Below are 27,194 nucleotides of genomic sequence, written 5' to 3' on the forward strand. Positions count from 1 at the left end.
GTAGTACAGTATTCCAAGTGTGGTCTTACAATTTCCTCACTAATAATTTACACTGTCTACATAACCATTCTTATGGCAGTGTAAAACCTCTTTCCTGTTATTGCCTCATTGCTGTTATTAATGCACTTGGCAACCCAAGTATGTATTTATGATGGTTGCAGCATCCCAGAGTCATGTGATCACCATTTCCGACACTCCCAGCCATCTTCCAACAAGTAAAGTCAATGGGGGAAGCTAGATTTGGTTAATAATCTCATTGTTCAGTTAACCATCATACCAAAAATGTCATAAAATCAAAGCATGAGTCACTTAAAAGCTGCCTTGCTTAGCAATGGAAATTCCGGTCCCAGTTGTGCTCGTAAGCCGAGGACTAGCTGTGTAGATTGGAAACCTGTACATGCTTTCAAAGTGATTCAGGAGAACACAGTAAAGCCTAAATACAGTGCCTTTCTGTTCCTCATTAAAGCAGCTGTATCTTTTTTCACATTTCTGTGCAAAGAGGCTATATTCAAGCATGGTCTGACTTGTTTGGGGTTTTTTTTTTCAAAATAATTTTCAACATATGCACAGCCCAGAAGAAGCATTGTGATACTGAACTCACAATTGGCATAAGACATTGAATACTGAATGAATGAGTTCTCCTGCTGACTTACTTTGATGGCCATGTCATCCGATGATTGACATTATCTCTGGAAGAGTGTCCAGTGCATCTTTACAGACAATGCATTTTTGCACTTTGGTTGAGGTATATTTTTGCCTTCGCTGAAAATGGAAGGAGGCATGCAAGCAAACAGGAATCCCTTTGTTTGTTGAAAGCAAAGGAAACATGGTTGGTCCTACGTGATGAAGATAGCCACAGACATGAACAATGGATAGGTTTATTTCTCTGTTTATTTAAGATAAGCAGGAGCATAGCAATCTCATTTTGTGCTCAGTTTTGGTTACAAGAGCTGCTTTTAATGCAGACCACAAGGTTGGTTCTGCGTTTTGGGTATCCTCGTCCACTATCAGTGGAACCAAATGTTCTGGACAATGTATCCAATTATGCTTGTATTTTCCCACAATTAGTCAAGGGCATTGTGGGAGATTGTCAAGGAACTTAGATGGGGCTGCCTCATTCTACTGAGAGTGCTAGAAAGGTGGGGACTGGAAATAATAATTAGAATTAGGAAATGCACAAGGATACCAGAGGCTGTTATTGGGTCTCTTAAAGATGTTTTCTGAAACTCAATCTTCACCTCACATCTGAAACAATACAGTCTGTTTTGTAGTCTGCCAATGTTGTGTGGCCATTGGAGTGTTTTGTGTCGGTGTGTGCCAAAAAGTGTGACAAAACACCTACATTTATTCAAGGATCTCCAGAAGGAGGCCTTCAAAACATGAGCCATCCCAGAGGGACAAACTAAGGAGAAGACCCGCTATGGAGGCCCAGAGAAAACCCTTTGAATGAATTAAACTCAACAAGTAATGCTCCATTTTGGGACAGGGTAAACCCCAGGCCCCTTTCATAGCCATTCTTCACACAGAATAGATGGGCATTGATCAGAAACATTGTGGCTAAATTGGACTGGGCAAGAGGTTGAACTAGATGACCCCAGCATGCATGTGAGCTGAATTCACTCCAATACATGTGAACCTGCTTAAAGTGCCTTTGTAATAAAGCTTTCATAGCAAGCTGAATTGATCCAGAGTGGTGACAGGAGCAGGCTTCAGACAGGGACTGATGTCCCAGTAAACCACATGGTTTATGTTCATTGACCATATCTGAAAGATAGCATACTGTAGTTAGCATGCCGACCTAGTAGGGAGGGATGAATAATAAGAAAGATGGATCAAAAAACATTCCAATTTCATGCCATGGAGGAGAGAGAGTGGCCAAGCCAGAGAGAGGAGTCAAATAGGGAATTAGTCTGGAGTTGTTACATAGGCAGAAGAGGGGAAAGTCAAACCCCCTTAAATGCTGTCGAACCTCATCTAGGTGAAACTCTCTGTCTGAGATGATTCCTATGTATAGGGAGGAGAAATAAAACAACTAACTGAACTCTTCATATTTGAGCATGTTTCTTTGTGCCTGACATGCTGTAATTTGCACTGTCTGCCTTTTTTGTCTTGTCTTTAAAATGTAGTACATGGCTAGGGTTATGACCACCGTTGAGCTCAAAATTTCTATTGCTGAGCGAGACAATAGTTAAGTGAGTTTTGCCCCTTTTACAACAATTCATGTAATGACTGCTTGAAGTTACAACAACCCTGAAAAAAGTGAGTTATGACCATTTTCCCACATGATTGTTGCACATCCCCACGGTCACATGATCAAAAGTCAGACTCTTGGCAACTGACTCATATTTATGATAGTTGCAGTGTCCCGGGCTCATGGGATCCCCTTTTGCGATCTTCTGACAAGCAAAGTCAATAGGGAAGCCAGATTCACTTAACGACCGGGTGACTAACTTAACAACTGCAGTGATTCACTTAACAACCTGTGGCAAGAAAGGTCGTAAAATGGGACAAAATGAACCCCAACCTAGCTTGCTTAGCAACAGAAATGTTGGGCTCAGTTGTGGTTGTAAGTCAAGGACCACCTGTATTCTTTTTTCCTTTTTGAAGGGCTCTAGCTTTCTGTCTGCAGATGGGAAGAGGATGAAGCCTTCTTCAAAACATAAAAAGCCAAATCCACAGCCACATCAGTCTGATCAAAACCCCGCAAGCTTCTATCTCATGGCTCCCATTTTGACTTTTTTTTTAAAAAAAAAAAATGCCCACTGGTAGGTGGCAGGGTTAATAAAATCCTCATTTGCTAGTTGTCAGGGCAACAGATATACTGTAGGGCTTAACAAATCTGCAACTTGTCAGAAGCACATCACTGATTCATTTCCATGCCGTCTTCTCTCTCTCTCTCTCTCTCTCTCTCCCTCCCTCCCTCCCTCCCTCTCTCTCTCTCTCAGATCATTGCTGTTTGTTCCTTTTATAACTAGGTTAAGTTTGATCTTTGGCGGTCCCTAGGAACTGCTAATTGACACAACTTTTAGCAAACCTTTGCTGAGAAGCTACAGTCCTTGGTGGATTTCTTTTTTAAAAAAAAAAGCATCTAAAAATGTGTCAGCCATGTTGCAATTCAAAATTCTCCTTGGCCCACTGAGAGATCAGAATGAAAATGAGTATGCATTTAAAATCCAATATTTGTAGGGTCAGGGTTGACCACCCAGCTTCTCAAACTTTTGGGGAACCACACAAAGCAGAGGAGACAAAATAGTTGTTTTAGCATGATTTTTCAAAATGGGGAATTGTTAGTGTGGGAATATTCCTCTGGAGGATATACAGGTAGTCCTCAATGGACAATCACAATTGAGCCCAAAATATCTGTTGCTAAGCAAGACAGTTGTTAAGTGAGTTTTGCCCTATTTTATGACCTTTCTTGCCACAGCTGTTAAGGGAATCCCTGCAGTTGTTAAGCCAGTAACATGGTTGTTAAGTGAATCTGGCTTCCCCCATTGACTTTGCTTGTCAGAAGGTCCCAAATGGGAATTAACACTTGACCTGGGACACTACGACTGTCATAAGTATGAGTCAGTTGCCAAGCATCCAAATTTTGACCATGTGATCGTGGAGATGCTGCAACGGTCGCAAGTGTGAAAAACAATCATAAATCACTTTTTTCAGGACCGTGTAATTCACTTAACAAATGGGCCAATGCGCTTAACACCCATGGGGGGGAAAGGTCATAAAATGAAGCATGACTGACTTAACAACCGCCTTGCTTAGCAATGGAAATTCTGGAACATTCTACCTGTACCTCTTCCCTCACATCATACCTATGGCCTGATTGTGGATACATTCCAAATTTTCTTTGATGAACCACATTTCTAGGCTCCTCCATTTTACTTTTCCAAAGCAAATGTTGTGTCTGGAATGTAAAGAGCAAAATTCTGCAGTCTCCTCAAATGTCAAGCAGTATTATCCAGGCTTTATTTTAGTTCTCCTTGCAGCTCAAAACTCTTTAATTCTTTAAAAGGCTTTTTAAAACCTTCCTATTACTAGACAAGGATTCTTTGGTTTTTGTGATTTTTGTCAGCCGTCCTTCTTAATACTGATTTGCTGTATCATGCAATCAAATTGAATCCAGACTGAGTCATAGCAGGATGCAGGCATCTCAAGAGTGTTTTGCTTAAATTACAATTTGTTAAGCAAGCAACAGAGTTGGTACTCACACAACATGCTAAAGTTTACCCACTACAAACCACACCACAAACCCATATAGCTGAGTTCACTCATTGCATTATACCACAACCAAATAAACCACATTGTGGGCTTTCCATACTGTAATTCACCCTAAAGCAGTAGTTCTCAACCTGTGGGTCGGGACCCCATTTGGGGTCGAACGACCATTTCACGGGGGTCGCCAAACAACGCAGTCTGCCATTTTTTCTCCCTTTTCCTTAGCTGTGCTACTCTCTTTTATTCTATTGGCTTTTGAAAGCCAATAGAATAGACTCTCTTGAATAGAGTCTAATTCTATTGGCTTTCAAAAGCCAATAGGAATTGTCCAGGCTGTCTCTGCCCTGATGAGCCTCCAAAAGTCCCATTCTGCAAACAGTGCTGCACCAGTTGAGTAGTCCTCGACTTACGACAGGTTGAGTAGTCCTCAACTTACGACCGGTTGGGGGTCACGGCATTAAAAAGGTTGAGAACCACTGCCCTAAAGGGACCTTTATCACTAATAAATCTTACTGATTTTAATAGATGTACCCTGAATAAATTTTATTCTAAAGCCCTCTTAACTGACTTCAATTGTTTTTCCTGGAAGCTGCCTAGAGAACAAGTGGTCAACCTATATAAATATTAATAACCCTTCGTCTCTTTTTAGCATCTACATGTTTTGTTGTTTGCTTTATGTAACAAAATTGGTCAAGCATCCCAATCTAAGCTGTTTACAACTGTCTGAATGCAGCCAGTTTCCATATCCTTCTGTTTTTCACTTAAAATTAATATAATTAAATAGCATTAGGTGTTACTTTGGTTTTCATTTTTGGTTGCTTGAGCAAGCAACTCCATTGAAATGAAAGCACTGTAGCCTCAAAACTCAGATGATAATCCAATGTCAAACCATGGAACATCTGCAGAAATACCAGTTTACTTTAGCATCTTCCATTTTCAGGGGATGTTTCTTAAACAAATCCAAGAGGAATCTTTGCAAACAGAGGAACAATAATGCTTTCGTTTGATGTTTGCTTAAAAAAGAACTCTAATCTTTTGATATATTTTGTAAAAAAAAATAAAAATAAAACAGGCTCCCAAAAAGGATTAGGAAAAAAAATGTTTCTCTTTTCCTGAGCTAGAATGTCTTCCTTCTACTGCGCAGAGTTTTTGAGATGTTTTCATCCTTTATGTAAAACAATTTGCATGATCCTGAAATCAGCACCGTGTAACATTCCAGCCCAATTCCAGTCAAATTACTTCGGTTTAATGCAGTATGGCTGGGTTGCCAACACACAGCTAATTGCGGAGGGAGACGAGTGAATTAAAAATGTCTTTGAGCAGGAAGCCAGCTACCCTTCACAATTACTGGGGACTGAAAAGCATTAGAATTTATTAAGCTTTAGAAGGAGACATAGTCCTTTCATGTATCTGTGAAATTAAAACTCAAATATCTGGTCCTGACGGTTATAAAAAGAATTTTAAGCAGTAAAGTGGCAAGGAAGGTTATGCATGAGAGAAGTGCTGTTTTAATGCTTCAGCTAGCTCCTTGGGAGCTAGTTATTGAGATGCAACCGAAAGCCGTTGTACAGAACTGTTGTTATCTCTCCGCCAACAATTTCTCAGTGGCAAAATGAATGCCTCTTTGAAAGTGCCATCATTTACATTGATAAAACAATAAAAGTTATATATATATAAAAGAAGTGATGAATTTCAAAATGTTGACATATTATTCAAAATCATATTCATATCGTTCAATGCTACTCTTATTCATTAAATCATCTTGATAAACTCATGGGTATTAAAACAGTATGAACATGACACAATTGCCTGTCTTGTGTGTAAACATCCTCACCATAATTTTTTTTTTACATTTCCAGCATAATGAATTGATCACCAGTTTTAAACATTCTCTGAAGTATCCAGTAAATATAGAAAAAAAATGTTTTTGTGTTGAATTTTTATCTTAAGAAACGTTCTTAAATTTCTTTACATTTTGTTTAGGTGCTAATGTGGGGCGTTCCGAATCTGAATAAAGTTCTTGCAAATAATGGAAAGAAAAAAAAAAGAAAGGAAGGAAGGAAGGAAGGAAGGAAGGAAGAAAGGGAGAGAGAGAGAGAGAGAGAGAAAGAAAGAGAGAGAGAGAGAAAGAAAGAAAGAAAGAAAGAAAGAAAGAAAGAAAGAAAGAAAGAAAATGCTCCCATTGTTAGCAGATATGCTGTAGGATTGCTCGAAAATCGAGACAGTGTTATCAGCAAAGAAACAGGGAAAACACAAGTAGTCCTCAACTTAACAATCACAACTAAGCTCAAAATTTCTGTTGCTAAGTGAGAACTTAACTGCAATTGTTCTCTTAACAACTGTGGCATAATAAAGGGCCACAAAACTGGGCATAACCCACTTAACAATGGTCTCATTAGCAAGACTGAAGTGGTTTGTCATAGTTTTTCTCTGGAAAATATTTTGAATAGCAATAGCTATAACAGTAGCACTTAGACTTATATACCGTTTCACAGTGCTTTACAGCCCTCTCTCAGCAGTTTACAGTCAGCCTATTGCCCCCATCATTCTGGGTCCTCATTTTACTGACCTTGGAAGGATGGAAGGCCAAGTCAACCTTCAGCTGGTCAGGATCCAAATCCTGGCAGTGGAAGGCAGAATTAGCCTACAATGCTGCATTCTAACCACTGCGCCACCACGGCTCTTGAATCTATAACCCCAACTATTATTCTGAAATTTTGTAATACAGGTAGTCCTTGACTTACAACCATTCATTTACTGACCATTTGAAATTACAACAGCACTTTAAAAGGTGACTTTCAACCATTATCACACTTACGACCACCCTTGGCAACTGGCCCATATTTATGACGGTTGCAGTGTCCCGGGGTCATGTGATCACCTTTTGCAACTTATTGACAAGCAAAATGAATGCGGACGCCAGACTCACTTAACAACCATTTTACTAACTTAACAACTGAAGTGGTTCACTTAGCAACTGTGGCAAGAAAAGCCATAACATGGGACAGAAATATTGGGCTCTCGTGGTTCTAAGTCGAGAGCCACTTGCATAATATTATGAGATAGATTTTCGTTACAGAAAACATAGCTGCATTGTGAATTGCCAGCCTGGCATTGTGTCCCTTGTTCAGAAAGAGGAAACATGTTGTGGGTGGACATTTCTAGGTGAGTCAAGAAACAACCCTGCTTTAAGCATTCAGAAGGGAAACTGTAGGCATGGAGAATTTTCTAACAAGTGAGGAAGAAAACATTGTTAATGAGAACTGAGACAGTCTAAATTTCAACCCCTCAGTGAGATGCAGTTGCCAGGTTCTCTATTTTTATGCAATATGCAGTTTTTAATGACAACCCAATATGCTAGATGAGTGGTTCTCAACCTTCCTAATGCCGTGACCCTTTAATATAGTTCCTCATGTTGTGGTGACCCCCCCAACCATAAAATTATTTTCGTTGCTACATCATAACTGTAATTTTGCTACTGTTATGAATTGTAATGTAAATATCTGATATGCAGGATGTATTTTCATTGTTACAAATTGAACATAATTAAAGCATAGTGATTAATCACAAAAACAATATAGCAATGCTTGCTGAAGCAATGCTCAAAAATGTTGGGAGGGAGGGAAGGGGAAGGAAGGAAGGAAGGAAGATTGAAGGGGAAAGGAAGGAAGGAAGGAGAGAGATTTAAGGGGAAGGGATGGAGATGGAGATGGAGATGGAAGGAAGGAAGGAAAGGAAGGAAGGAAGGAAGGAAGGAAAGAAGGAAGGAAGGAAGGAAGGAAGGAAGGAAGATTGAAGGGGAAAGGAAGGAGATAGAGAAGAAAGGAGATTGAAGGAGGAAGGAAGGAAGGAGAGAGATTGAAGGGGAAGGGATGGAGAAGGAAGGAAGGAAGGAAGGAAGGAAGGAAGGAAGGAAGGAAGGAAGGAAGGAAGGAAGGGAGGGAGGGAGGGAGGGAGGGAGGGAGGGAGGAAGGAAGGAAGGAAGGAAGATTGAAGGGGAAAGGAAGGAGATGGAGAAGGAAGGAGATTGAAGGGGGAAGGAAGGAAGGAAGGAAGGAAGGAGAGATTAAAGGGAAAGAAAAGGAGATGGATGGAAGGAAGGAAGGAAGGAAGGAAGGAAGGAAGGAAGGAAGGAAGGAAGGAAGGAAGGAAGGAAGGAAGGAAGGAAAAAGTGCTTTATAACGCCCGACGGGGAAAGATATTTTAACCCCCGGTGGCTGATTGAGGAAGCCTGGTCCGTCGGACCGGTTTCCAAATAAGCCTGATTGGGGAGGCGGGAGTGTAAATGATGTATCCAAGGACGGTTCCCATTGCCCCTTCCCCTCTCTGTTTGGCTACCACCGGGGAAAACGCACAGGCGCGCGGGCACAGGGGTAAGAAAGGACAAACGCCCAGATTAAAACTGGTGCCAACGTTTCCAAACGAAATGCTCTGAGCTGTGAAGCCTTATCCAAAGCGGGGTCTGCTCGAATGATTTCTCTTCCCTTCCGGCTGTTTTTTTTTTTCATCCCCCACATCTGAGCAGAGCTGCCGCCGGCCTGCCCCCATAGCCAAGAGTTCCAGACCAGCGCCTTTCCAATCTCTGGCGCTGCTTGCAGCAGGGGTCGGGGTGGGGGAGATGGATCCTTTTTTACAGCCCCGAAACGAGTTTTCTCCTTTGATTTCGGGGTCCCGTTGCCGGCTCACGGGAGTGGATCACGGCTCTGTAATCTGCCTCGATCGATAGAAAGCCAGGAGGCGAAAGGAAGGAAGGAAGGAAGGAAGGAAGGAAGGAAGGATCTTTGGAGAGTCATGTTTTTCCAGATGGTGATGAACTGCAACTCCCAGCATTCCCCACTCTTCCACAGTGCTTTTTAGGGCTGCTGGGGATGGTAGTCCAGTAAGGTCTGGAGACACACACAGATGCCCTAGCAGGGAAAATTAACCGGGTAATTGCTGCGGCTTTACTTGGAGGCATTCTGCACCTCCTGAAAATCACTTTAAACAATTTTCCCTGGTTCAGCAAAGGCAACAAGTAATAAAACAAGCAACAGGTACCGGTAATAAAATAGCCCAAATTGTCCTTTCCAGCACAGATGAAAAGAACCAGGGAAAGGGAAATCGCGTCTGCCTCTTTGACCAACGGGAAGAGAAGCAGTAGGAAAAGCACTGCGTTTCGGCCTGGGCACACAGCCTTGCCCACAGGCAAGGACGCACAAGCAGCTCCGCACAATTGCCCGGGGAGGGGGGGGAAGGCTCTGGCGGAGCAGCCCAGTGGCAGCGTCAGCAACGGCCCAGACCCGGCTCGACCCGGCCCGGCCAGCCACACAGCTGAGCCGGTTGGGGGCACGCGCAATGGTACTGCGGCGGCAGGAGCAGGCGCTGTCGGAGAAGGGTGCCCTGGACGCTGAGGAGCCAGGGGAGGAGGAGGGCAGCAGCGGCAGCCGGATAGAGGAGCGGTGTCTCGGTTCCTAAGACCATTGGAAATATGTGTTTTCCGATGGTCTTAGGCAACCCCTGTGAAAGCGTCGTTCGACCCCCAAAAGGGTCACAACCCACAGGTTGAGAACCGCTGTGCTAGATGGTTAAATTAGAAGTATCAGCACAGTATTACGTGCTGTAGCTATGGAGGCATTGATAGTATGAGCTGTACTTTAATAACCACCAAGAGGTTTGGTGCTTTCATAACCTCTCTTTCTTCTCTCATTTTTTTCCTTCATGTTTTCAGCATACATATGTTTCCTGATGTGCGCCTTGGGGGTGACAGCAGGTGCCCACCGCTTGTGGAGTCACAGATCTTACAAAGCCAAACTGCCACTGCGAATATTTTTGGCTGCAGCCAATTCAATGGCATTTCAGGTGGGTATTTACACATCTATTGAACCCTACTTAAGCGAGAGTTTAAGGCTGGAGTGTCCAACCTTGGCAACTTTAAGACCTGTGGACTTCAACTCCCAGAGTAATAGATAAGAGTCAACCGAATTCAAGACAGATTGGATTTAGGCCACTTGTGAGGACCTAATGCAGGGGTGGTGAACCTATGGCATGGGTGCCAGAGGCGGCACTCAGAGCCCTCTCTGTGGGCATGCGCACTGATGTCCTACGCCATCAGCTGGGTTTTATAAAACCTTTCGCTTTAGGCCTCTGCCGCTGTGTACAAAAAAAAAGGTTCAATCAATCAGTCAATTTCAACTTCTCGCGGGAAAAAAAAAGATCTTGCAAAGTTGGAATTGATTGATTGAACTTTTTAGTCCCACCCAGTCTGCTGTTACCACCGCAGGCATGCCCACCCAATGGGCCACACCCAGCCAATGGGCCACACCCACCGAGCACCCGACAATGCATAAGTGGGTTTTGGGTTGCAGTTTGGGCACTCGGTCTCTAAAAGGTTGGCCATCACTGACCTAATAACTCCAGGCATACTTGGGATTGTACATGGCCCTGGCCAATCAGCAACTTTGCAGAATTATTTATTTTCCAGTTTTTATTATCCAGGTAACTCTTTGAAGCCACAGAAGAGAAGCCCAGCAGCTGGTTTCTTGGCTCTACAACAGAGAAGTATTTGAAATGACACAGGCTATAGCAGCGATCTTCAAACTTGGCCCTTTTATGACGTGTGGACTTCAACTCCCAGAATTCCTCAGCCAGGCATGCTGGCTGAGGAATTCTGGGAGTTGACGTCCACAAGTCATAAAAGGGCCAAGTTTGAAGACTCCTGGATTATAGGGAGAGAGATGTCTGTACCTGCTACCGTAATTGTATATTGAAAAGAAGCTCACTTGCTCTCCTCCTAGAAGCTCAGGTGGGTGAGGTAAAAATACTCCTGAAGTCTCATAGGAGGTAGAAACAACAAGATAGCCAGAGGGCAATTTTCTTTGGAAACTAAGCCAGCTGCTATCTTTGATAGTACTTGACATAAACAGTTGGTGTTTTTTTTTTTTTTTTGATACAGCAAGCAATGCTGTTGCTTGTCCCAAAGGTGCTTTTTTCAAAAGGCAACTGGACTTCCTTTGTTTTTCCTTGAGGAACGGAAGAAGCTTCTTGGATGAGAAGCAAAACGTCTTCAAGGAAAACATAAAGAAAGCCCAGCTGCTTTTTGAGAAAGCATTGGGACAACCATGATCTGGGTGACTAAGCACCTCCATAGACAATGCTGTTGCTTTAAAACAGTGTTTCTCAACCTTGACAATTTTAAGGCATGTGGACTTCAACTCCCAGAATTCCACAGCCAGCAATGCTGGCTGTGGAATTCTGGGAGTTGAAGTCCACATGCCTTAAAATTGTCAAGGTTGAGAAACACTGCTTTAAAAGGACCACACGGGCAAGGAAGGACTCAAAGGCCCACAGAGCCACGACACTTAATTTTCTCCTTCTGTTTTGTGCAGAATGACATTTTTGAATGGGCTCGAGACCACCGAGTGCATCACAAGTACTCCGAGACGGATGCTGATCCCCATAATGCCAAGCGGGGGTTCTTTTTCTCCCATATTGGCTGGCTCTTTGTCCGGAAGCATCGTGATGTCATTGAGAAGGGGAGAAAACTGGATTTCAGTGATTTATTGGAGGATCCGGTGGTGAGCTTTCAGAGAAAGTGAGTGATAATGGTAGACACGAGTAAGGTTGGAGATACACTGGGAGATCTTCAGGTCAAAATTAGCCAGCTATTGGGCAGAGGTTTGGATTAGATCAGTGTCTCTCCATCTTGGCAAGTTTAAGATGGGTGGACTTCAATTCCCAGCATTCCCAGAATTTTGGTCTAGATGACTCCCAGGGTCCCTTCCAACTCAACAATTCTATGACAATTAGCATTTTCCAACTAAGTGCTTGTATAACAATAATAATAAAGTTGGAAGGGACCTTGGAGCTCATCTAGTCCAACCCCCTGCTCAGGCAGGAAACCCTATACCATTTCATACAAATGGTTGTCCTATCTCTTCTTAAAAACTTCCAGTGTTGGCGCATTCACTGCTTCTAGAGGCAGGTTGTTCCACTGGTTAATTGTTCTCACTATCAGGAAGTATAGTTGTATAGTTGTATTAGTGATTTTTCAGAGGTGCAAGCCCATGAAGGAGAGAACTTATGAATTTAACAAACAGTCCTATTTATAGGATTGTCATGGCCACAATACGTTAATTACTGCACTGAGTTTAGCACAGAGCTCCTGTAAAGCTGAAGGAACAATCCCACATTCGTGAAAAATTGTATAAAGTATACAAAGCTCTTATAAACAATGACACAATTGGGGATTGGGATCAATTCCTGCATAAATAAATGGCTTTATCCAGCCTGAAAAATTACAGTGATAATTAGTTTGCTGAATTTTTTGGAAAGATTTCTCATTCTAATTTCTAACCTTTGAGGTGCAATGATCTCTGACTGAAATAATCAGTCGCTAATACTGCTGAGAACAACTTAATTCAGCCACATTTTTCTGCTTTTTCACCTGAGTCCCACTTCAAAAGGAAAGGAAATAATGAAATGAATAAACTGTGACAACAAAAGAAAACCACCAGTCAGGCTTAAAAGCAGCTTTTAAGAATATCCCAGCATGGAAGGAAAAAAAAACCATAAACATTTAAAGCATTAAAAATGGGTTCAAAGCATTAAAAAGATGCTTTTAGTAAGGCTGGGGTCAAACAGATCTCTCTTCAAACACAGTGAGTTGCACGATGCTTCGATTATTAATCCCAGCCCGTTAACACTTAAACAACCCAAAACTGCCCTTTTATTTGTTTCTTTGATATATTTATCTCTCACATTTTCACCAGGGGCTTTTATCCCCATAACCACAACCCTATGAGGTAGGCTAGGTGGGCAGAAAGATGGAGTGACATCCAGTGACCTCCTAAGAGTGGATTCGAACCAGGAATCCAAGGGTTTTGTGGAAAGCAAGATGGTCAAGCAAAATGGAGAAAGCGCTGGACAAAGATGGGACAATGGTTGTCCCCGAGGTTTCTCCATTTTGAGAAGTTTGCTGGCTGGAGAATTCTGGGAGTTGAAGTCCACCCATCTGAAACTTTCCCAGATGGAGAAACAGGGGTCCAATCCAATCTTCTACCCAATGTACGATCCCAATGGCTACCTAACTTTGACTTGAAGACCTGGCTTGATGGACCACCAGTGAATGAGGAATTTCCGTCAAGAAAATTTCCCTTAATGAAGAATGAAGAATCTCACGACACCATAAAGATCGATACATTTTTAGTGAACAAGCCATGAATGCCTACGCTGTAATTTGCTATGCCATGGGAATTTGTCATTTTTTGAGCCAGAAGGAAAGCTCCTTTGTTCCTGTTAAAAAGAAAGAAAACATGATCACAGCGGAAGGGAGGAGAACATGATCAGGCGTGAGAACATGATCAGAAAGTTGCAGAATTTTATCTCTTGGGGGAATGGGGCATAATGCATTAATGAGAAAGAAATCTTGCACAAATTGTGGCAAATTACAATGACTTCAGCAGGAATTGTTCCAAGCAAAGGAACACACAATCTTGTGCGTTTCCCCCCCCCCATGCACAAATGCTCTGAATGATAAGGGTGCAGTTCATGGTAGCTTGCAGAAAAATAAAGATTTGAGGTTGTAAAAGGAGGCGAAGGTTGGAAATTTTAATAGATTCCGCAGCAAACATTTTATCTAGTAGTGCTAACTGAAGAATGTGTCTTATTTTCCCAGCTGGAGTTTAGATTATTCATTTTAGTTCCTGGTGAATAGAGATAAAGCAAACCAACTAAAGAGATTATAATAATCAAAAGTTTGCAGGTGTCAAGGAAATGCAGCTGCCAAAAAAGCCAGCACAGGCTGCATTAACAGAGGGATAGAATCAAGATCATATAAATGTGTTAATATCACTTTACAATGCTTTGGTAAGGCCACACTTGGAATACTGCATCCAGTTTTGGTCACCGCGATGTAAAAAAGATGTTGAGACTCTAGAACAGTGGTTCTCAACCTGTGGGTCGGGACCCCATTTGGGGTCGAACAACCATTTCACGGGGGTCGCCAAACAACGCAGTCTGCCATTTTTTCCCCCTTTTCCTTAGCTGTGCTACTCCCTTTTATTCTATTGGCTTTTGAAAGCCAATAGAATAGACTCTCTTGAATAGAGTCTAATTCTATTGGCTTTCAAAAGGCAATAGGAATTGTCCAGGCTATCTCTGCCCTGCTGAGCCCGTCAAAAGTCCCATTCTGCAAACGGTGCTGCACCAGTTGAGTAGTCCTTGACTTACGACCGGTTGAGTAGTCTTCGATTTACGACCAGTTGGGGGTTGCAACATTAAAAAGGTTGAGAACCACTGCTCTAGAAAGAGTACAGAGAAGAGCAACAAAGATGATTAGGGGGCTAGAGGCTAAAACATATAAAGAACAGTTGCTGGAACTGGATATGTCTAATTTAATGAAAAGAAGAGCTAGGGATGACATGATAGCAGTGTTCCAGTATCTCAGGGGTTGCCATAAAGAAGAGAGGGTCAAGCTATTCTCCAAAGCACCTGAAGGCAGGACAAGAAGCAATGGATGGAAACTAACCAAAGAGAGAAGCAGCCTAGAACTAAGGAGAAATTTCCTGACAGTTAGAACAATTAATCAGTGAAACAACTTGCCTACAGAAATTGTGAATGCTATAAGAAGTGATTGAACAACCACTTGTCTGAAATGGTATAGGGCAGGGGTAGGCAACCTTGGCTCTTTTATGACGCGTGGACTTCAACTCCCAGAATTTCTGAGCCAGCATGGCTCAGCTTGGAAACCTCTCCCTTTCCCCCCAGCATGGCTGGCTCAGGAATTCTGGGAGTTGAAGTCCACAAGTCATAAAAGAGCCAAGGTTGCCTACCCCTGCTCTAAACCTTTAGATTTTCCATGTTGCAAAGGGAAGACTCTACACCAGTGGTTCTCAACCTGTGGTCCATGGAGCCCTGAGGATCCATGATATCATGACAGGGGGTCCACAAAGGTTTGAAAAAAATGTTATGATTTAGATCTTGAGTTAAGTCTTTGGGGAATCTGTGGCCATAGTCTGTGGCCACAAACAATATTTAAAGAGACTCCGTGGTGAAGAAAAAGTTAAGAATCATTGCTCTACAAACTTCTTATGAAAATGGGGACAAACAGAAAGCATCTGAGAGAATGTTTTCACTTTTTTGTACAGACCCCCCCCTCCATCTTTATATTAAAACTACACTAATAGCTGAATAAGGGTTTCTGGCGAGCGTATTACCACTTATTATTCTTTCATTTTGCACTACACATATATATATTGACAACATATTTCCCATGATCTTTTCTTCTCAGTTGACTCATCTGGAATCATTGTTACGGGAAATGTTATCTTGTATGATCCAGTCACCTCTGTTTTTCCTTTTCTTTCCTCACAGGTACTATAAAAGTTCAGTTGTGTTGATGTGTTTTGTCATTCCTACTATCTTGCCTTGGTATCTCTGGGGCGAGAGCTTGTGGAATTCATACTTCTTGGCTTCAATTCTCCGCTACACCGTCTCCCTCAATGTTGCTTGGCTGGTCAATAGTGTTGCTCACATGTATGGAAACAGGCCATATGACAAAGACATCAACCCTCGGCAGAATACCTTTGTCACTTTCGGAGCTATTGGTGAGTTGCCAACAATTGATTCACCTAGTTTTTTGAGGTTGTTTTCTCCAGACTGCTTTAATGGTGCTTTACAGTCAGGGATGTCCACAAGTTATATGAAAAGGAGGATGATGGCTGTGGTGGTGAAATCAAGGGTCTTCCTCTTTTTTGTGGGTGTCTTATGAAATATTGGGCAGATAATATTAGAAAGTTCTGGTGTGGATAAGAAAGTAAAGACCTCCTTACCAGTAATCAATACCTAGATGAGCACAGATTAACACCAAGATTAACAAATAGATCAACAATGAAGAAGTAAATAATACCCCAGTCAAGGAACTACCAATTCAAACAAACAAGTTAACAGAAAACAACATCTAATTAAAGAACCAACAAGAACATTCCCACCAACACCGACACAGCAAACCACTAGTATACAAAATGACAGCAATTCCTACTCCTTTTTAGCACTGATGATGTTACCTAGTTTGGTAATGAGATGTCTGAAAGAAAACAACCAAGCTCAGAAAACACTAAGGACCCCATGGAGGAGAAATTTTACTTGTTTGCTTAGACCTTTTCTTCTTCTCTAAAAAAAAAGCTGTACTATTAGAACAACTAAAAATTCTTTAGCTACATACCATGTTTCCCTGAAACTAAGACCAGGTCTTACATTAATTTTTGCTCCAAAAGGTGCATTAGGGGTATTTTCCGGTTAGGTCTTATTTTTGAGGGGAAATACGGTAGTAAACTAAGCAAGAGAGGGAGAGAGAAATAATGGCTGATATTAAATTTATAGAACCTGCATTTAATTACTATTTTAACATCGAACATGGCAGGCATTCCAAGCACTATCAGAGGTAAGATTCAGACTGTTGTGTAGGAGCTTCTTCAAAGCTCTTGGGAAACATAATAGTCCCCATTTTGAGAATATAAAATCTAATCATCCAACCTAAGTGGAAATCAGAAGTAAAGGGAGGAAGAAATCAGGAGATGGCTCGTTGGAACATTTCATTTTGGACACCCTGTTCAAAGTATATATTTACAGGACATAGCTCTTAAAATCCTTTTGTTGGTCAAAATCATGAAAATAATAGCTGTTCCTCCATTAGAATGTCTACTGCCTCTGCTTGTTGATGCTACATCCTACTTTTTTTTCCCCCTTCTCTACCTTTGACCCTACTTTTCATTTCTTCTGGGTTCTGTTTTCCAGGAGAAGGTTACCATAATTACCACCACACCTTTCCATTTGATTATTCAGCCAGTGAGTTTGGCTTGAAATTCAACCCAACCACATGGTTCATTGACTTCATGTTTTGGTTGGGTTTGGTCACTGAGAGGAAGCAAGCACCCAATGAGATGATCCAAGCTCGCAAACAGAGGACTGGAGATGGTACTTCTTGAGAAACAAATTGACTCTTGAATGTCAATGCTGCTGTGTTGTTTGTATGTTTCTTGATTGGGGGGGGGCTTCTGTCCCAAACCTTCTCTTATAATGAAAGTAGTATTTTTCATTGAATGATGGCCAAATTCATTTCTGGATAAATGTCATTTTACTTTAATGCAGTCATTTTTTTATTGCAGAAAACACTTTAAATATTCATCCATCTTCCAAGAAAGATGTGAAAGTTCCAGCCTGCAATTTTTCCATAACATAACGCCCTTCAGATATGTTGAACTCTAATTCCCATAATCCCTACCACTTGCAGCCTTTGGACATTTCAAGTCCAACACATCTGGAAAACACCCGGTTGGGAAAGGCTGGATGGGCAGTCTTCAGGGTTGTGGGTGCTAGTTCTACTGAAAACATGATATCTACCAACCATGGGGCAGAGTCAGATGCAAAACTGTGATGCAGGAGCAAAGCAGATTTGACTCTACATCTACCGAGGTACATCTGACATGTTGAACATCAGGAACTCTGATGCAGAATGTAAAACTGGTCAGGAAAAACTGTGCAGTTTACTTACCTGGTCTAAAGCATCCCTTCATCTCATAACAGGTCACTAGCTGCTACCAAATACTGTATGTTGAACCTCATGATTTGAGGGAATGCTCTAGATCAATGGTTCTCAACCTTTTTTAATGCCGCGACTCCCAACCGGTTGTAAGTCGAGGACTACTCAACTGGTCGTAAGTCGAGGACTACTCAACTGGTGCAGCACCGTTTGCAGAATGGGACTTTTGGCGGGCTCAGCAGGGCAGAGACAGCCTGGACAATTCCTATTGGCTTTTGAAAGCCAATAGAATTAGACTCTATTCAAGAGAGTCTATTCTATTGGCTTTCAAAAGCCAATAGAATAAAAGAGAATAGCACAGCTAAGGAAAAAGGGAAAAAAATGGCGGACTGTGTTGTTTGGCGACCCCCGTGAAATGGTCGTTCGACCCCAAATGGGGTCCCAACCCACAGGTTGAGAACCACTGCTCTAGATCAAGGATCTCCAAACTGTTGGAGTTGGCTGAGGAATTCTGAAAGTCCAGAAATCTTAAATTTGCCAAGTTTGGAGAGCCCTGATCTAGCTGCAGAATAGTCTCCTATAGTTGTACATGATGCTCAACATCGGTAGTCAATCTTTCTTTAAAGCTAGCTAAAAAGCTCCTGATATCTCCCCAAAGAATGTAAAATTCCTCCATCTACACTTGGTTTTAGTGGAGTTGATTGTAGAATTAAAGCTGTCTTAAATGGAACTTTTTTTTTAGAAGATTACATATTATTTAGTATTAAAAGCAAATGATGTATTTCATCTGATGTAGTCATCTTGACTGCACACCGTCCTTCTCCAAATTGGTATCCTTGCCCTTGCCCTCTGCAGTAAATAAGCCCACTAGGTCATGCTAGTTGGCAATGAACTCTAGTCCGATTCTTACAATCCAATTCATACCACGAAGTGCAGTCCAATTCATGTTATCAGAATGAAGAAGCTCTGACTGCACTGCTTGGGATACACCACAACTCTTAACAGAATGAATGAGCTTACGGTTCTTTAATGAAAGAAAGTCAAATGTTTAATTTAAAATAGCTCTGCCATGGCTATTTTAGCTCTGCTTTGGCCTTGGATGTTCTTGTATACCTTTAAAAAGACTCTTTGAAAAGAACTTTCCCACTTGTTTTATTGAAACGATAGATTGGTAGGTGAGAAGAAGAATCCAGGAAAAATGGTTGCAAGGCTACTTCCTCCACTGAAGCAAATGGGAAAGTACTGTAATTATCACATTATCTAACTCAGGGGTCTTCAAACTTGGCCCTTTTATGACTTGTGGACTTCAACTCCCAGAATTCCTCAGCCTGGCTGAGGAATTCTGGGAGTTGAAGTCCACAAGTCATAAAAGGGCCAAGTTTGAAGACCCCTGATCTAACCTGGTCTAAGGCAGTGTTTCTCAACCTTGACAATGTTAAGGCATGTGGACTTCAACTCCCAGAATTCCACAGCCAGCAATGCTGGCTGTGGAATTCTGGGAGTTGAAGTCCACATGCCTTAACATTGTCAAGGTTGAGAAACACTGGTCTAAGGCAATGCTTCTCAACCTTGGTCACTTTAAGATGGGTGGACTTCAATTCCCAGAATTCTGGGAGTTGAAGTCCACCCATCTGAAAGTGGCCAAGGTTGAAAACACCGATCTAAGGAGAGATCCCAAACTGTGTTCCTATCTGAAGCAAAAGGACCTAGAGTATAATCAATTCCAAGAAATGTTATATAGTTATCCCATCACCAACATTATTCAGATCATGATTCAGTATTATTGTTCTCAGTAAGATTCCTTTTTACTGATAATTGCCTGCTTCTAGCTTTTACTATTTACTAGATCCACAGTGATGCCGATCATCTATCCTGCTGTTTCTGTAGAGGAGGGCTGAACAAAATGATAAAAAAACAAAGAACTCTTGTGGCACTTTTAAAACTGGGCATGTTTATTCCTGCATAAACTTTGGGGGATTGTAGTGCACTGCATCAGAAACATGTAGGCATCTGATACAGTGAACTAGCATCCAAGGAAGTTTGTGCAATGTCATATTGGTTTGTCTGCTCAGGGCAGGGGTCCCCATCCCCTGGGCTTTGGACTGGTACCGGTCCGGTGGCCTGCTAGAAACCAAGCCGCGCAAACAACAGGTGAGCAAGCAAAGCTTCATCTGCACCTGTGCAGGATCTAGGCTGCGCACAAAACCACCCAACCCCGTGGAAAAATGGTCTTCTATGAAATTGGTCCCTGGTGTCAAAAAGATTGTGGATCACTGCTCAGTGGCCACAAGTTCTTGGCTGCAAAAGATAGCTACTGGGGGGAAAAAAGTAAAGAGTGTAATTTAAAAACAGTATGGAAAAAGGGTACACAAAATCTTTTCATAAGGGAGGCTCGTACTGTATCTTGCATTTTCATCATTCTGATGAAACCAAGCTTTTTAGATAACTCCTTTCTGAGGTTTTTGCAGGTGTTTGTATGTAGGTCTTTGGTCATTCGGGTTTTCTCCCGTGTCAAATTAGAAGTGCCTTGGTGACGTTTTGATGAAGTCTCATTCATCATCTTCAGGCTGGTGTTTTTGGCTTCGTCATCTTCAGGCTGGTGTTTTCGGCTTCGTGTTTTTGCTCCTAGAAGCACGAAGCCGAAAACACCAGCCTGAAGATGACGAATGAGACTTCGTCGAAACGTCGCCAAGACACTTCTAATTTGACGCGGGAGAAAACCCGAATGACCAAAGACCTACATACATACATACATACATACATACATACATACATACATATATATATATTAAAAAAATCTCCCTTGATCAATCATACAACACACTCCAGTCTTTTGATTTATTCCAAATTCTCACTTGCTCTGTTGGGGTTTATTTGTTGTGAGTCTGATGAAGATGGGTTTGCTAATGTTATATAAGAAAAGGAGATTTCGTGATTGCTTTTCTCTTCTGATAAAAGGGATCAGGAATGCTGATTAGCGGAAGCATTTTGCTGTGTTTTGCAATTCCTTCTTGGAGATCTTTCAAGTGCCACTCTTCAATGCTCATATAGTTGTTGCTGTTGTTTTTTAAACTGTGCTCTGTATCCACCTTGAAACAAGGAGCATTTTTAAATGACTTGGAATCACTAATGATTAAAACAAGACACAGAGAGATTCCCCTTATGGCAGTGATGGCGAACCTTTTAGAGACCTAGTGCCAAAACTGCACCCCAAAACCCACTTATGCATCATCGAGTGCTGGGAGGGTGTGGCCCATTGGGTGGGTGTGGCCAATTCGATGGGCGTAGCTGCAGTGGTAACGGCAGACTGGGTGGGACTAAAAAGTTCAATCAATCAATTTCAACTTTGCAAGATCTTTTTTTTTCCCACGATAAGTTGTAATTGACTGATTGAACCTTTTTTTTTTTTTTTGGACATGGCGGCAGAGGCCTAAAGCGAAAAGGTTTTATAAAACCCAGCTGAAGGCCTACGACTGGGGCGACGGCATGCATGCCCACAGAGAGGGCTCTGAGTGCCACCTCTGGCACCCATGCCATAGGTTCGCCACCACTGCCTTATTGCAAGACTGGGGCTCCTCTGCTTTAATTTCCCTTTTCCTTTTCCTCATTTGCTTTGTTTCCTTGTTGAATATGCACTTAATTTATTAAACAGCAGGTATTTATATTAACATATATATGCTTTATGGGCCAAAAATGAAAATGAATATTAAATTATTGATTTTATCGTCATTTTGTGATATAGACATTGTCATTTCTAATGTACACAGCTGAATGATGTCTTAAGTCAAATAAAGCTTCATGTTAAATGTTTGGATACCTATTTTATATTCCAACTCATCAAAGTAAGGGCAAAAAGGACATCCGAGCTACTCCATATTCAGGAGCTATTTTGATTCCTATCTACCAAATATCAACATTCAAACTTCAGTTCCATGAAGCATCCATTATTGTCCAAGTCACTTTCTCTTAAAGACAATTTATGAAGCCTTGGACTCCATCTAGTGATTTATGAAGTTTGTGCTAGGCAGGGGTCTTCAAACTTGGCCCTTTTATGACTTGTGGACTTCAACTCCCAGAATTCCTCAGCCAGGCACGCTGGCTAAGGAATTCTGGGAGTTGAAGTCCACAAGTCATAAAAGGGCCAAGTTTGAAGACCCCTGTGCTAGAGGCTTGGTCAAGGCAGTTTTGACTCTGTTATCTCCTTGCAACATGTTTCATGGAGGGCTTCCCTTGGAAAGGACCAGGGGCTACAGCTGGGACAGAACATTGCAAAAAAGTATTAATACTGTGTCCAGGGGGAAAGACCAGGTCCATACCAGAAAGTCCAATTAAACTGATTTATTGCTAGAAAACCTATGCATAGGATTTTTTTTTTTTTCAAATTAACAGCACATCCTTGGAATTAGATTGGGGGAGGGCTGTTAATTCAGCTGTGGCTTTGTAGAATTCTAGGCTGATCCCTTTTTTTAACTGAATCCCCAAGTTCTGCCACTCTTACATACTGGTCTCAATAGCATTTCTGGCCCTTAGCTTACTAGCTGGATTCCAAGCTTCTAATAATGATGCTTAAGGACGATTAAGTACTTCTCATAGAACCTACCTCTTTCAGTTTTAAGACTTGGAGGGTGATCTTTTCAGAGCCCCATAGTTGGGGGCATGGTGATGAAGGAAAGATTAGATAACCTTTGTTATCATTTTTTCCTGTAGGCGCAATGGCACACATTAAAAATTAAAATTAGTTGCTTGCTCTCAAAGTGTGCACATACATAACACACATTTAAAACATACTATATACAACATATGTATAGATCTACACCAGGGGTGTCAAACTCAATTTCATTGAGAGCTGCATCAGCATTGCGGTTGCCCTGGGGGGGGGGGGCAGGGGGGGGTGCAGCCTACTGGGTGGGTGTGGATGGAGTGGGTGTGACCTACTGGATAGGCATGGTCAGCTCTACGTCGTTCGGTTCAAGGGTGCCTGTGGGGGCCTGGGCAGGAGTGGGACAGAGCTGAGGGTCTCTGGCAGAAGGGGGCAAGCGCCAAGGCATGGTCCATTTCTTCATTCCTCACAAAGGGTGACACCTCCCCAGCATGCACTCACGGGGCAGGGCTGACGCAGCAGGGCCTGGTTCCTCGCTGTTTCCAGATGGCCTTGTGGAGCTAAGACTGAATGCGTTTCAGCATAGATGGCCACCATAAAATTGTACATTGGCTCCCAGCCGGCCTGGGCCAGGGCCAAGGCAGAGGGGGCCATTCCCTCACTATTTTCAGGATGGCTTTGCGGGCCACATGAAACCACTTTGCGGGCTGCATCCGGCCCCCGGGCCTTGTTTTTGATATGTCTGATCTACACCCTTACATATAAGCAACATATAAATATTATTCACTGTCCATTTTGAATACATAGCGGAAAGAGGAAGAAGCTTGAGAGTTCACAAGGTTAATACTATATGGAACAAAACTGTGACTGAATCTGGATGTTCTGCTTTGGATAACACGAAGCCCCCTCCTCCCAGAAGGTAACAAGGAAAACAGGTCGTGAAGAGGATGTGTGGTGTCTCAGACAATCTTATGGACCCTGCCCAAGCAACTGTGTCCTGGATGGAAGGGAGGGAACTGCCAATTATCTTTTCGGCCATCCTCACCACTCTCTGCACCGCCTTCCTGTCTGAAGCAGCGATGCTTCTAAAACAGACTGTGATGCTGTATGACAGGATGCTCACTGTTGAGCGACCAAACCAGCCTACTTGTTAACTGCACACCAAGGAAAGACTATTCTCTATAGAGGCACTTTGGCTTTGGAGTGACCTTTTGTTTTTGTGATGTCAAGTAAAATTATTGTGGCATGTAATTTATTACTGGAAGTATATTTAATTAATTTGCTAAATGCTAATTGTATCATATTAAATGATGCCCCGTTGACATCTGATCTTCATCATCATTTACATTAGAACACATCTAAAATGTTTCAGTGTTTGTTTGTTTGTTTTACTAAATCCACTACTAATGAGTTGCTCATCCCTGATTCTTATTTGACCAGTGATGTTTCATTAAACAAATGAATTCTGGGCATGGGATTATATAATAGCTTTTAATTCAACATTTGACAAATGTTCATGATTCCGCTGTTTTAATTCTGTCGGGGAAAATGCCTGATGAAAATGTGAATGATGGTTCAAAAAAAAAGAAAAAAGAAAAAAAAAACCACTGAAGGCCAAATCTTGGGGATAGATGGATGGAATGATGGGTGGATAGAAATTAGATAGATAGATAGATAGATAGATAGATAGATAGATAGATAGATAGATAGATAGATAGATGATAGGCATAGATAGGTAAATAGGTAGGTAAATAGACATATAGACAGATAAAAAGAGAAGAAAGGAAGGAAGGAAGGAAGGAAGGAAGGAAGGAAGGAAGGAAGGAAGGAAGGAAGGAAGGAAGGAAGGAAGGAAGGGAAAGAAAGGGAAAGAAAAGGAAAGGAAAGGAAAGGAAAGGAAGATTTTATTCTTGCCCTTTTATCTATTGATGTTGCTTCTCTTCCTTTTTGCCCTCAGAATAATCATTAATTCAACAAGTGCAAACATATTGGCCCTTCCCACACAACATACTTAACCACATAACACACTTAACCAGGTTAGAAAGGGTATAAGTGTGTTGTGTAAATAACACTGACACTCTAATCCAGGTGTTTATTGCTCCCTCTGAGCACTGTGTGGCTCTGGTGCTAAGCCTGGTCAAGAAATTAATTCTCCTTTCCTCTCACTGAGAAAAAAGACCACATGAAGTGCTGAACAGTTAATTAGAAGTCTTGAGGTTTGTCTTTTTTTATTGTTCCTCCTCTTACCCCATCTTGTGGAACAGAACAGAATGCAAATACTTAACGGTGTCTCTGACTTTATCCGCGTGACACCGAAACTGTGTTATCTGTTAGTTTTTCCTTAACAGATAAGGAACAGCATTTCACACTTTCGATAGCTTCCATAAAGCTGAATACTCTGTAGTATTAGGGTTTGCTTTTCTCTATTCGGGTTCCTCAAGCTCCCATTATAGATTCCAGCTTTTGACAAAGTTTCTACAAGATACTAAGCTTAATGGAGCTTGTCTGGATCTGGCTTCTTTGATTGACTCAACCAACAGTTATTTATATATGGCTTAAAGCAGTGGTTCTCAACCTTTTTAATGCCACGACCCCCAACCGGTTGTAAGTCGAGGACTACTCAACTGGTCGTAAGTCGAGGACTACTCAACTGGTGCAGCACCGTTTACAGAATGGGACTTTTGGAGGGCTCAGCAGGGCAGAGACAGCCTGGACAATTCCTATTGGCTTTTGAAAGCCAATAGAATTAGACTCTATTCAAGAGAGTCTATACTATTGGCTTTCAAAAGCCAATAGAATAAAAGGGAGTAGCACAGCTAAGGAAAAGGGGGAAAAAATGGCGGACTGCGTTGTTTGGTGACCCCTGTGAAATGGTCGTTCGACCCCAAATGGGGTCCCAACCCACAGGTTGAGAACCACTGGCTTAAAGAAACCAGGATTAGCTGAATACATTAATCAGTTCAAGATAATGTCAAGGAGCAAAAACCTACAACTCTTTGCATTTACAAATCTTAGTTCTGTGAGAATTGCTAGGACTTAAGAAGATACCTGAGGGGATATTGATACAGAATTTTATGTGCTAAGATGGAGAATGAGTCTAAATCATTGGAGGGAAACAAATGGGGCAAACGACAACACATAGGTCATGATGTCATGCAATTACCACATATGATGGATTTCAATTGTAGCTCGCAGGAATTCTTCATTTTGCATCCAATATACCTGGAGAATCATCAGTTGAGAATAGAGATTTAAAAGTTTTACATGTAAAAAATGAGATCAGGGCAATACAATATTCCTTAGCGAACTCAAGAAGTCTATACGTTTTTCATTACCATTACACTGATAGCACAAATTAAGTCTTAATCATTGGGAGAAAAGTTCAGGTTCTCTGTTGCCAGTTGTGAAATATTCACAACACAATAAATATTGGGTGTGCTTAAAAACAACAGATCATGGTGATGTTCTCCTTTCTGAGCCCTGGAACAGCTAAAGACATCTGGCTAATTGAATGCAGGACAAGAAGCAACGGATGGAAACTAATCAAAGAGAGAAGAAACCTAGAACTGAGGAGAATTTTTTGGACTAGAAGACCTCCAAGATCCCTTCCAACTCTATTATTATTATTATTATTATTATTATTATTATTATTATCATCATCATCATCATCATCATTATCATCATCATCATCATCATCTATACCACCAAGGGCATCCATCTTTTTAAAGGTCTCATCATTTGAGCAGGAAATATCAGATTAAGAGTTTTGGCCCTTCAGAATCTCTCAGAGCAAAAAACATGCAATGGATTTTCTAGCTTCAATTTTTTTGTTATTTGTATTTTAGATCCAATAATCAACAATTTGCAGCTGATTTGCCAAGCCCAGTTTTCATTTAACATTCAGATGTTAACATTAAAAAGTATTCACTAGGTGTCACTCTTCATATGAATGAAGATACAGCAAAGGCAGGGCCTTACTTGCTTGTAAAATTAGGCCAAATTAAAGTTGCTACACAGAAAGACATGTAGAATATTTCAGAGTGTTTATGTTACCAGCCAGAAAAGCAGATCAGCATTACTATCCCTATACTGTATTGCAAACAGGAGCATTGTGATGAAAATGAAAGTTAATTTGCTTCAGACGTCGCCTTCCATTCGGAAGGTTGAGAATTCAATCCTAGATAATGGTAGATGTTTCTCTCCTGGGGCACACACAAAAAAAGATATTTGCTGTGAACTCCACATAGGCATCAGGAAGGGCATCTGGCTGGTTAATGCTCAGCTCCATCCAGTCTCCCCGACACTATCCCGAATTAAGGGATTACAGCAGGCTGTAAAAGGGGAATGTGGAGGAAATTGATCACATTCTTCACAACTATCTCAGACCTTTGGAAGATTTTATTATTCATTTAAGAATGTTCTTTTTCCTTACTGACCTAAAGTCCAGCAAATGGGTTTTAGATGTTTTGCTTGGGAAAGTCCTGTAATTATACAAGAATGCTTTTGAATGGCCAAAATAAATATTGCAATATAATACAGTTACGTGCAAACTCTCCAGGGACAAATTAACTGCATCGTAGGAGACTGAAAAAAAATTGCTGAGAGTTTGACTGCAGTTTGATTATTTTCTTTAAGATATCCTGTAGGAAGGCTAAAGTGTCAAATGTTCCAATCTTGATCAAGGGGGGGGGGGGATGGGAAATGTAGGATTCACAGAATTATAGAATCTGGTAAAATTCTTAAGTAAATCATTATATAGAGTTAAATTTAGAATTAAAAAAGTAATATGGACAACCTCTAAAAAAAGAGAGAAAAATTGAAAAGAGCATATTTTATTTTAAAAAGGAATACCCACATTTTAAT

The 27,194-nt window shown here is 41.5% G+C and overlaps 1 protein-coding gene across 1 annotated transcript in view; it reads left to right on the forward strand.

The window, feature by feature from the left end:
- SCD5 (stearoyl-CoA desaturase 5) overlaps positions 1–17,956 on the forward strand; it is a 37,236-nt gene extending 19,280 nt beyond the window's left edge. The window contains exons 2-5 of the mRNA XM_039350861.1: positions 9,923–10,053; positions 11,580–11,785; positions 15,565–15,797; positions 16,987–17,956. Coding sequence (XP_039206795.1) covers positions 9,923–10,053; positions 11,580–11,785; positions 15,565–15,797; positions 16,987–17,177 — 761 coding nt within the window. The 3' untranslated portion in view covers positions 17,178–17,956. The remainder of the gene's footprint in view (positions 1–9,922; positions 10,054–11,579; positions 11,786–15,564; positions 15,798–16,986) is intronic.
- The last annotated feature ends 9,238 nt before the right edge of the window (positions 17,957–27,194 follow it).

The sequence above is a fragment of the Crotalus tigris genome, unplaced genomic scaffold (genome assembly GCF_016545835.1).
Source record: "Crotalus tigris isolate CLP2741 ecotype Arizona unplaced genomic scaffold, ASM1654583v1 scf7180000018362.2422785, whole genome shotgun sequence".
In the NCBI taxonomy this organism is placed as follows: domain Eukaryota; kingdom Metazoa; phylum Chordata; class Lepidosauria; order Squamata; family Viperidae; genus Crotalus; species Crotalus tigris.